Raw genomic sequence first — 12,088 nt, 5'->3', positions numbered from 1 at the left:
ACTTGGCAGGACAGTATTACCTCCCTGGGCAACTGCTGTCTACCAACTTACTACTTAGTACTGTTCTGATATGTTTAGTAAAACTTTTAAGTCATACTAACTACAAATTCTGATGAAGATATTGTGATATACTGTTTACATTATATACTGTGTAAAAATGCAACACATCACATATTTACCTGTGAAGAGGTTGTAAATTTTTTGCGACAAGTAGTACAACAGTATGGTTTTTCTCCTGTGTGAATCCTTTTGTGCTCCTGAAGGTTACCATTTTGAGTAAATCTCTTCCCACAATAATCACATTTGAATGGCTTTTCACCTAGAAAACAAAAGACAGTATATAAACTTAACAAATCAACACCTAGATACAGAAAATCTGTCACTACAGTACACCGTAGTACTATGGTGCACTGTAGTGCTATGGGAAAGCACTAAACCTGTGTTATACAGCACCTGGGAAATTAAACATAATAAACTTTGATCCAAGAAAGAAGATGGGCAGCTTCAATTCCTTGGATCAAATGCCCTCACCTGTATCAAGGCAACCATCTTAAAGGATACCACACAACAGTTTATTTTTCTTTCATTATTCTCTCTTTACTCTTGTTCTTTGTCTATGCTGTACTCCCCATTCACTCATTCATCTCCGAAGTCTCTCTCTTTCTCTCTTAAGTAGCTTAGCAAGAACCAAAATCAAAAACAGACCTGTTTTTGTATCCCTATCTACTTGAAAGAAGTAGCAATTGACATGTCTAAAAGCCTTCTAGTTTGCCCTTATTTCATTGTAACCTCTAGTTCCTTTATGCAATACCACATTAAGTTACTTCTTTCAACAAACTGGCCATATCCCACTGAGGCAGGGTGGCCCAAAAGGAAAAATGAAAGTTTCTCCTTTTAAATTTAGTAAAATATACAGGAGAAAGGGGTTACTAGCCCCTTGCTCCTGGCATTTTAGTTGCCTCTTATGACACGTATGGCTTATGGAGTATGCATTCTGCTCCACTTCCTCATGGAGATAAGAGGAAATAAACAAGAACAAGAACTACATAGTAAGGAAAAAGAAGAAAACCCAGAGGGGCGTGTGTATATATATGTTTGTCTATGCATGTGTGGTGTGACCTAAGTGTAAGTAGAAGCAGCAAGATCTACCTGAAATCTTGCATGTTTATGAGACAGAAAAAAGACACCAGCAATCTACTATCACATGAAACAATTACAGGTTTCTGTTTACACTCACTTGGCAGGACGGTAGTACCTCCCTGGGTGGTTGCTGTGGAGAAATTTTCTCCACAGAATTTTCTCAGTCCTGAGGGGCCTAGCACTCTCAGAAGGGGTAAGCATCTTGTTTAATTCCACATCAAGTAATTACAACCAGGTGTTAACCAGCATGTACCAGTCACAGGTCATGCGACTCCTTGCAAAAGACCAGTGTTGCAACCAACGTGAGTTATAACGAGAGTGATTAATCTCTGTACCACAACAGGAAAGGTACAGGGGAACTTCTACCTCATTTTATTCACATGTGGGACATAATGAACCCTAAGTAATTGACATATATCAGGAAATCAAGCATTCTGCTTTGGCAAGTTTGGAAGTTTGGCAAGGAGGGGAAATCTGCTTGAATCAGCTTTTCCTTTGTAGCTGGGGGCAAGCGAAGTGCAGCAAGGGGCATCTTAGTTTAGATTGCTTTTAACCCTGCCAAGGGACACAGTGACGCCGGGATAATGAACAAAGAACACTGATCCGCGTGTTTGTGTGCATAAAAGAATCTCAAAGAACACAGCACAACACTTACAGAGAAATGTAATCAGCTTCTTTAGTGATATGACTGTGAATGATAAACAATACTTGATGAACAGTGTGTAACGATGAGTGTTGTGATCCTGACGGAGAGTAGTGTGACATTCTTCAAAGAACACATCTGCTTCAATCAAGACACGATATCCGAGTTACACATGGGTCTGATACAAACACCCAGGTAGGTCTAGTAATTAATGAGACTAGCTAGGTCATCTGCACAGCAGATAGCTGGTTCATTTCTTTCTAGATGTATCATACGCTCGGTTATAGGCAGGCTTTTCAGTCCAACACAAGTAAGTATATATTCCCATCAGCATTCAGTTATTGAAATACTGGCACAATACCCCCTAGGGGTAATTATACTTATACAACATTTTCTTCACACAGCCCTTAGGGCGTGTATACGACAGCTTCTCAAGACATCCCCTACAGGGACGGCTGTGTAGGCGAAAGCTGTCTTTCACGATAAGTCCCATTACAGTCCATTATTTACTCTTTGACTTAGCTTGTAGAATTTCCCTAAAAGTTACTGTCTACCAACCTACTACCTAGGATTCTTTAATACTGCTATCATACATTTCAGTCAATCCTTTAAAACATCAGCCTAAAAATGATTCTCTTATTTTCTTATCTTTTTATACAGACAGTTGGCACTTTCACATCAGGCCATCAAGTGTTGACTTGTCACAACAAAAAATAAACTTATGTGCATTACACACAAATAAAAAAAAATTACTAAACAATGGGCATTATTTCAAAAGATTCCAGATTATCATACATACTGCAACAAGCAAAATTCACAGTGCTGTATACTCGTATATAATCTACCCATAATCTTACCAACCTTCAGGTGAATTATCATGGTTTGTCTTATGACCAGTGGGACAGTGGTATGATCCTATTATCTTATCTAGTTTTAATTAATTACTATGTATTAGGATTAGTTTGCCCGAAATGCCTTGGCATGATAGTGGCTATCTTTGTACTTAGCAAATCAAAATTGTAATTACACATTGTAACCTTTACAAAGAAATAAACATTATTATTATTATTATTATTCCTTCCTCCCTCCCCCATCCCCCACTCCCTCCACACTCTCCCATCTCTCATCTCTCTTCTCCCTTTCCCTCCCTCCCCTCTCTTTCTCTTTCCCTCTCTCTCCCCTCTCTTTCTCTTTCCCTCTCCCCCTCTCTCTTTCCCTTTCCCCCCTCTCTCATTCCTCTCTCTCATCAAAAAACTACACTAGATAATACTATTTCACATGCTCCTAAAAGAACTTTATTTTTTTTATTATCACACCGGCCGATTCCCACCAAGGCAGGGTGGCCCGAAAAAGAAAAACTTTCACCATCATTCACTCCATCACTGTCTTGCCAGAAGGGTGCTTTACACTACAGTTTTTAAACTGCAATATTAACACCCCTCCTTTAGAGTGCAGGCACTGTACTTCCCATCTCCAGGACTCAAGTCCGGCCTGCCGGTTTCCCTGAATCCCTTCATAAATGTTACTTTGCTCACACTCCAACAGCACGTCAAGTATTAAAAACCATTTGTCTCCATTCACTCCTATCAAACACGCTCACGCATGCCTGCTGGAAGTCCAAGCCCCTCGCACACAAAACCTCCTTTACCCCCTCCCTCCAACCCTTCCTAGGCCGACCCCTACCCCGCCTTCCTTCCACTACAGACTGATACACTCTTGAAGTCATTCTGTTTCGCTCCATTCTCTCTACATGTCCGAACCACCTCAACAACCCTTCCTCAGCCCTCTGGACAACAGTTTTGGTAATCCCGCACCTCCTCCTAACTTCCAAACTACGAATTCTCTGCATTATATTCACACCACACATTGCCCTCAGACATGACATCTCCACTGCCTCCAGCCTTCTCCTCGCTGCAACATTCATCACCCACGCTTCACACCCATATAAGAGCGTTGGTAAAACTATACTCTCATACATTCCCCTCTTTGCCTCCAAGGACAAAGTTCTTTGTCTCCACAGACTCCTAAGTGCACCACTCACTCTTTTTCCCTCATCAATTAATGATGTACACAATAAAATATACAATTTTTTGAGCCTTATACAACTTTCTAACATGAAAAAAAAAAAAAATATTACCTGTGTGTGACCTCACATGTAAGGTTAAAGAAGTCAGATGATTAAACTGTTTGCCACATATTTCACAAGTAAACTTCTTGAGACCAGTGTGAGTATTCATATGGTTGTAGAGATTACCTCTAGTCTTGAATGCTGCACAACACACCTCACAAGGAAATGGTCTGTAAAAAAAATTATCCATAATTAAAACAGTTTAAGAGGTGTAGGTAAAGTTGGTAAAACTTTCTTTTTTAAAACCTACACCAAGTAAAACTTAGTAAAATTGTGGCAATCATATTTACTCGGGTCAAGACCCGAGTATATATGAGTGCCACAATTTTACTTCCGTTGAGATTTTTAAAACAACAGACTTGAATACCATTAACTCTCAAACTGTTCAAACACAGATCTAAGTTCACTCACCCAGCACTCCAAATATTTTGGAAAAAGAAAAAAAAAAAAAAAATTTTAAATGAAGAGGGCATTATTTTGCATGTTATAATATAAAATTTTTTTTTTAGGATCAGTACTTACTGAGGTATAAGACTGTAAAGTTGGCACTGGATACTCACCTGACGGCAACATCGAGTCCTGCTGCTTGCAGAAGTGTTGCTGATATACCTTTTTTCCTCGTTTCTATTTTAATTTACATAATTTTTATGTTCTGATAATTACAATTTATACTAGTTCTTGTGATTTCACAGCCAATCTTTGTTCTGACACTAACATTAGGTACTGAAATAGTATTCAAATAGTCATAAACACACTGACAGGTGAACATTTTCACCTGCCTTGGTCATTTACTATTGTATAGAAATATATACAAAGTATTTATAGATCTCAACAATGTTTTAGACATGCTGGAGTATATATGAAACTCCTTGAAGCATGGTGTTAAGACGTGTGTCACTAACTGATGACAGTACAGCAGTGGAGTGACACTTGATAACTGTGCACTGCTCCAGGGAACCCTGGCTTTATTTGTTTTCACTGCTACACACAAACATGTGTGTCTGTCTGTCTAGCTCAGCTTATCTGTCTTTCTGTCTGCCTGTGTGTCTCTGCCTTACTGTCTGTGTGTGTCTGTTTTTCTGTCTGCCTGTGTGTCTGTCTTTTTGTCTGCCTGTGTGTCTGTCTTTCTATCTGCTTGTCTCCCTGTCTCAGAGAGTGGCTTGTAAACCAACAGGTGTTACACAAGATGCAGAGTTGTCATGTCTGATTCCTGATCAAGTGAAAAAGCGTATTACTTGCCAGTCATGCTTATTACTCCTTATATCTACAAGCACTGTATAGCACTTTGCCTGGAATTTTTGGGTTATCCTATTTAATTTACACTATGTATAACAACTGTATTTATGTATACCTGTGAGAGAGAGACAGATAGACAGAGACAGAGATATAGACAGACAGATATATAGACAGAGACAGCCAAAGTCAGCCAACCAGCCAGCAGGCCAGCCAGCCGAACATGTATTACACATGTTCCAGAATAGTTTCTCTTTACTTAGGGCACAGGTTATAGGACATTCTGGCAGGATAACACTACCAGTGGTATCAATAATGAAAGGATGTTGCACATATGTTGAACAAGGGTTATTATCGAGGTTTTTGATATTTCCTTGACCACTTGTGGCCACATCCATCTCAAAGCCACCAAATTCTGGGTCAACATCACTTTCCTCTTAAAAGGGGAGTGTTAATATGACGTGACATCTGTGAATCCCTGGTGTTTGCCATGCTATTTGCTCTAGAACATAAGAACATAAGAACGAAGGAACACTGCAGAAGGCCTACTGGCCCATGCGAGGCAGGTCCAAGTCTCCTACCGGCTTAAGCCAATGCACCCAACCTAGTCAGGTCAGGTCACATTGACTTAAGGGAGGAACACGGCAACCGACCTGGTAGCACAAGCTATCAGGTCTAACTCACACCCACCCACATCCACTCATGTATTTATCCAACCTAGCTGGAGCTCAATTGAACTAGTGCTCCCACAAGGTACTAAGTGGTCCCAGATTTTTTTAATACTGCACGCACTGAGTGTTAAGACCCATTTTATACTGACCAGGCATCTCTGGCCAAACGTGCCAAATTTGGAGGCAGGAAAAATAAAACACTGATTTATGTCTGGAGCGCTAGCGGTACTAATGTAGATCTATGTTTGGACAGTTTAAGGGTTAATGTATCAATGCTGACTTCTGTGGAATTTTAGAGAAAAAATGATATTGCAGATGTTTAATACACTTAAAAGCAGTTGACTTCAGAACCATTACATATAAAATATATCTATAGTTAAGATGCTCCTCCACACTGCAAATATCCCTACCACAATCCCTCCTCCAGAGTGCAGGCACTATACTTCCCACCTCCAGGACTCAAGTCCAGCTAACAAGTTTCCCTTGAGCTCTTCACAAAATATTAAATTGCTCATACCAACAGTTCATCATGCCTCCACTCACTCTTATTTAACATGTTTATACATCCCTGCTGGACATCCAAGCCTTTTGCACACAAAACCTCATTTATCCCCTCCCTCCAACCTTCCCTAGGGCAACTCCTACAGTGTCTTCCCTTCACTCCAGATTTATCCTATTTTCTTCCATCCTCTCTAAATGTTCAAACCACCTCAACAACCCCTCCTCACATCTCTGAATAATACATTTAGTAATCTCGCACCCTAACTGGTGGGAATGGCTAACATAGGTAGTAGGTTGGTAGACAGCAACCACCCAGGGAAGTACTACTGTCCTGCCAGATGACTGTGAAACAGAAACCTGTAACTGTTTTACATGATGGTAGGATTGCTGGTGTCTTTTTCTGTCTCATAAACATGCTAGATAACAGGGATATCTTGCTACTCCTACTTACACTTTGGTCACACTTCACAGACACACACATGCATATATATATACATACATCTGGGGTTTTCTCCTTTTTCTAAATAGCTCTTGTTCTTCTTTATTTCTTCTATTGTCCATGGGGAAGTGGAAAAGAATCTTTCCTTCATAAGCCATGCGTGTCATATGAGGTGACTAAAATGCGGGGAGCAATGGGCTAGTAACCCCTTCTCCTGTAAACATTTGCTAAAAAAGAGAAGAAGAAAACTTAATAAAGCTGGGATGCTTGAATGTGCGTGGATGTTGTGCGGATGACAAGAAACAGATGATTGCTGATGTTATGAATGAAAAGAAGTTGGATGTCCTGGCCCTAAGCGAAACAAAGCTGAAGGGGGTAGGGGAGTTTCGGTGGGGAGAAATATATGGGATTAAATCTGGAGTATCTGAGAGAGTTAAAGCTAAGGAAGGGGTAGCAATAATGTTGAAGGCTCAGTTATGGAAGGAGAAAAGAGAATATGAATGTGTAAATTCAAGGTTGGATGCAAAAAGTGGGTCATAATAAGTGTGTATGCACCTGGAGAAGAGAGGAATGTAGAGGAGAGAGAGAGAGATTTTGGGAGATGTTAAGTGAATGTATAGGAACCTTTGAACCAAGCGAGAGAGTAATTGTGGTAGGGGACCTGAATGCTAAAGTAGGAGAAACTTTTAGAGAGGGTGTGGTAGGTAAGTTTGGGGTGCCAGGTGTAAATGATAATGGGAGCCCTTTGATTGAACTTTGTATAGAAAGGGGTTTAGTTATAGGTAATACATATTTTAAGAAAAAGAGGATAAGTATACAAGATGATGTAGGGCAAAATGACAGTAGTTTGTTGGATTATGTATTGGTAGATAGAAGACTGTTGAGTAGACTTCAGGATGTACATGTTTATAGAGGGGCCACAGATATATCAGATCACTTTTTAGTTGTAGCTACACTGAGAGTAAAAGGTAGATGGGATACAAGGAGAATAGAAGCATCATGGAAGAGAGAGGTGAAGGTTTATAAACTAAAAGAGGAGGCAGTTAGGGTAAAATATAAACAGCTATTGGAGGATAGATGGGCTAATGAGAGCATAGGCAATGGGGTCGAAGAGGTATGGGGTAGGTTTAAAAATGTAGTGTTAGAGTGTTCAGCAGAAGTTTGTGGTTACAGGAAAGTGGGTGCGGGAGGGAAGAGGAGCGATTGGTGGAATGATGATGTAAAGAGAGTAGTAAGGGAGAAAAAGTTAGCATATGAGAAGTTTTAACAAAGTAGAAGTGATGCAAGGAGGGAAGGGTATATGGAGAAAAAGAGAGAGGTTAAGAGAGTGGTGAAGCAATGTAAAAAGAGAACAAATAAGAGAGTGGGTGAGATGTTATCAACAAATTTTGTTGAAAATACGAAAAAATTTTGGAGTGAGATTAACAAGTTAAGGAAGCCTAGAGAACAAATGGATTTGTCAGTTAAGAATAGGAGAGGAGTTTTATTAAATGGAGAGTTAGAGGTATTGGGGAGATGAAGGGAATATTTTGAGGAATTGTTAAATGTTGATGAAGACAGGGAAGCTATGATTTTGTGTATAGGGCAAGGAGGAAAAACATCTTGTAGGAGAGAGGAAGAGCCAGTTGTGAGTGTGGGAGAAGTTCGTGAGGTAGTACGTAAAATGGAAGGGGGTAAAGCAGCTGGGATTGATGGGATAAAGATAGAAATGTTAAAAGCAGGTGGGGATATAGTTTTGGAGTGGTTGGTGCTATTATTTAATAAATGTATGGAAGAGGGTAAGGTACCTAGGGATTGGCAGAGAGCATGCATAGTTCCTTTGCGTAAAGGCAAAGAGGACAAAAGAGAGTGCAAAAATTATAGGGGGATAAATAAATATACAAGGTATGATGTAGCACGTAATGAAAGTAGTTTGTTAGATTATATATTGGTGGATAAAAGGTTGATGGGTAGGCTCCAGGATGTACACATGTTTATAGAGGGGCAACTGATATATCGGACCATTATTTAGTTGTAGCTACAGTTAGGGTAAGAGGTAGATGGGACAAGCGGAAGGTGGCAACAACAAGTAAGAGAGAGGTGAAAGTGTATAAACTAAGGGAGGAGGAAGTTCGGGTGAGATATAAGCGACTATTGGCAGATATGTGGGCTAGTGCAAAGATGAGTAGAGGAGGGGGTTGAAGAGGGTTGGAATAGTTTTAAAAATGCAGTATTAGAATGTGGGGCAGAAGTTTGTGGTTATAGGAGGGTGGGGGCAGGAGGAAAGAGGAGTGATTGGTGGAATGATGAAGTAAAGGGTGTGATAAAAGAGAAAACGTAGCTTATGAGAGGTTTTTACAAAGAAGTGTTATAAGAAGAGCAGAGTATATTGAGAGTAAAAGAAAGGTGAAGAGAGTGGTGAGAGAGTGCAAAAGGAGAGCAGATGATAGAGTGGGAGAGGCACTGTCAAGAAATTTTAATGAAAATAAGAAAAAATTTCGGAGTGAGTTAAACAAGTTAAGAAAGCCTAGGGAACGTATGGATTTGTCAGTTAAAAACAGAGTAGGGGAGTTAGTAGATGGGGAGAGGGAGGTATTAGGTAGATGGCGAGAATATTTTGAGGAACTTTTAAATGTTCAGGAAGAAAGAGAGGCGGTAATTTCATGCACTGGTCAGGGAGGTATACCATCTTTTAGGAGTGAAGAAGAGCAGAATATAAGTGTGGGGGAGGTACGTGAGGCATTACGTACAATGAAAGGAGGTAAAGCAGCTAGAACTGATGGGATCATGACAGAAATGTTAAAAGCAGGGGGGTATATGGTTGGAGTGGTTGGTACTTTTGTTTAATAAATGTATGAAAGAGGGGAAGGTACCTAGGGATTGGCGGAGAGCATGTATAGTCCCTTTACATAAAAGGAAGGGGGACAAAAGAGATTGTAAAAATCATAGAGGAATAGGTTTACTGAGTATACCAGGAAAAGTGTACGATAGGGTTATAATTGAAAGAATTAGAGGCAAGACAGAATGTAGGATTGCGGATGAGCAAGGAGGTTTCAGAGTGGGTAGGGGATGTGTAGATCAAGTGTTTACATTGAAGCATATATGTGAACAGTATTTAGATAAGGGTAGGGAAGTTTTTATTGCATTTATGGATTTAGAAAAGGCATATGATAGAGTGGATAGGGGAGCAATGTGGCAGATGTTGCAAGTATATGGAATAGGTGGTAAGTTATTAAATGCTGAAAAGAGTTTTTATGAGGATAGTGAGGCTCAGGTTAGGGTGTGTAGAAGAGAGGGAGACTACTTCCCAGTAAAAGTAGGTCTTAGACAGGGATGTGTAATGTCACCATGGTTGTTTAATATATTTATAGATGGGGTTGTAAAAGAAGTAAAGGCTAGGGTGTTCGGGAGAGGGGTGGGATTAAATTCCGGGGAATCAAATACAAAATGGAATTTGACACAGTTAGTTTTTGCTGATGATACTGTGCTTATGGGAGATTCTAAAGAAAAATTGCAAAGGTTAGTGGATGAGTTTGGGAGTGTGTGTAAAGGTAGAAAGTTGAAAGTGAACATAGAAAAGAGTAAGGTGATGAGGGTATCAAATGATTTAGATAAAGAAAAATTGGATAACAAATTGGGAAGGAGGAGTATGGAAGAAGTGAATGTTTTCAGATACTTGGGAGTTGACATGTCGGCAGATGGATTTATGAAGGATGAGGTTAATCACAGAATTGATGAGGGAAAAAAGGTGAGTGGTGCATTGAGGTATATGTGGAGTCAAAAAAACGTTATCTATGGACGCAAAGAAGGGAATGTATGAAAGTATAGTAGTACCAACACTCTTATATGGGTGTGAAGCTTGGGTTGTGAATGCAGCAGCGAGGAGACGATTGGAGGCAGTGGAGTTGTCCTGTCTAAGGGCAATGTGTGGTGTAAATATTATGCAGAAAATTCGGAGTGTGGAAATTAGGAGAAGATGTGGAGTTAATAAAAGTATTAGTCAGAGGGCTGAAGAGGGGTTGTTAAGGTGGTTTGGTCATTTAGAGAGAATGGATCAAAGTAAAATGACATGGAGAGCATTTAAATCGGTAGGAGAAGGAAGACAGGGTAGGGGTCGTCCTCGAAAAGGTTGGAAGGAAGGGGTAAGGGAGGTTTTATGGGCGAGGGGCTTGGACTTTCAGCAGGCGTGCATGAGCGTGTTCGATAGGAGTGAATGGAGACGAATGGTATTTGGGACCTGACGAGCTGTTGGAGTGTGAGCAGGGTAATATTTAGTGAAGGGATTCAGGGACTTGAGTCCTGGAAATGGGAAGTACAATGCCTGCACTCTAAAGGAGGGGTTTCGGGATATTAGCAGTTTGGAGGGATATGTTGTGTATCTTTATACGTATATGCTTCTAAACTGTTGAGTTCTGAGCACCTCTGTAAAAACAGTGATTATGTGTGACTGAGGTGAGAGTGTTGAATGATGATGAAAGTATTTTCTTTCTGGAGATTTTCTTTCTTTTTTGGGTCACCCTGCCTCGGTGGGAGACAGCCGACTTGTTGAAAAAAAAAAAAAAAGTCTGTTGAGTATACCTGGTAAAGTGTATGGTAGAGTTATTATTGAAAGAATTAAGAGTAAGACGGAGAATAGGATAGCAAATGAACAAGGAGGCTTTAGGAAAGGTAGGGGGTGTGTGGACCAGGTGTTTACAGTGAAACATATAAGTGAACAGTATTTAGATAAGGCTAAAGAGGTTTTTGTGGCATTTATGGATTTGGAAAAGGCGTATGACAGGGTGGATAGGGGTTCAATGTGGCAGATGTTGAAGGTATATGGTATAGGAGGTAGGTTACTGAAAACAGTGAAGAGTTTTTACGAGGATAGTGAGGCTCAAGTTAGAGTATGTAGGAAAGAGGGAGATTATTTCCCAGTAAAAGTAGACCTTAGACAAGGATGTGTGATGTCACCATGGTTGTTTAAGATATTTATAGATGGGTTGTAAGAGAAGTAAATGCGAGGGTCTTGCAAGAGGCGTGGAGTTAAAAGATAAAGAATCACACATAAAGAGGGAGTTGTCACAGTTGCTCTTTGCTGATGACACTGTGCTCTTGGAAGATTCTGAAGAGAAGTTGCAGAGGTTGGTGGATGAATTTGGTAGGGTATGCAAAAGAAGAAAATTAAAAGTGAATACAGGAAAGAGTAAGGTTATGAGGATAACAAAAAGATTAGGTGATGAAAGATTGGATATCAGATTGGAGGGAGAGAGTATGGAGGAGGTGAATGTATTCAGATATTTGGGAGTGGACGTGTCAGCGGATGGATCTATGAAAGATGAGGTGAATCATAGAATTGATGAGGGGAAAAGGGT

General features: G+C 40.1%; 1 protein-coding gene across 1 annotated transcript in view; it reads right to left on the bottom strand.

Moving 5' to 3' along the window:
* The window catches only part of LOC128692260 (zinc finger protein 883-like), a 95,605-nt gene that overhangs the window by 20,514 nt on the left and 63,003 nt on the right, over window positions 1-12,088 (bottom strand). The window contains exons 9-10 of the mRNA XM_070096327.1: window positions 3,921-4,081; window positions 180-319 (exon numbers count right to left, since the gene is read on the bottom strand). Coding sequence (XP_069952428.1) covers window positions 180-319; window positions 3,921-4,081 — 301 coding nt within the window. The remainder of the gene's footprint in view (window positions 1-179; window positions 320-3,920; window positions 4,082-12,088) is intronic.

This window comes from Cherax quadricarinatus, chromosome 53, assembly GCF_038502225.1.
Source record: "Cherax quadricarinatus isolate ZL_2023a chromosome 53, ASM3850222v1, whole genome shotgun sequence".
NCBI classification, from domain to species: Eukaryota; Metazoa; Arthropoda; class Malacostraca; order Decapoda; family Parastacidae; genus Cherax; species Cherax quadricarinatus.
Note: the sequence above shows the minus strand (reverse complement) of the source record. Positions and strands in the feature narration are given on the sequence as shown.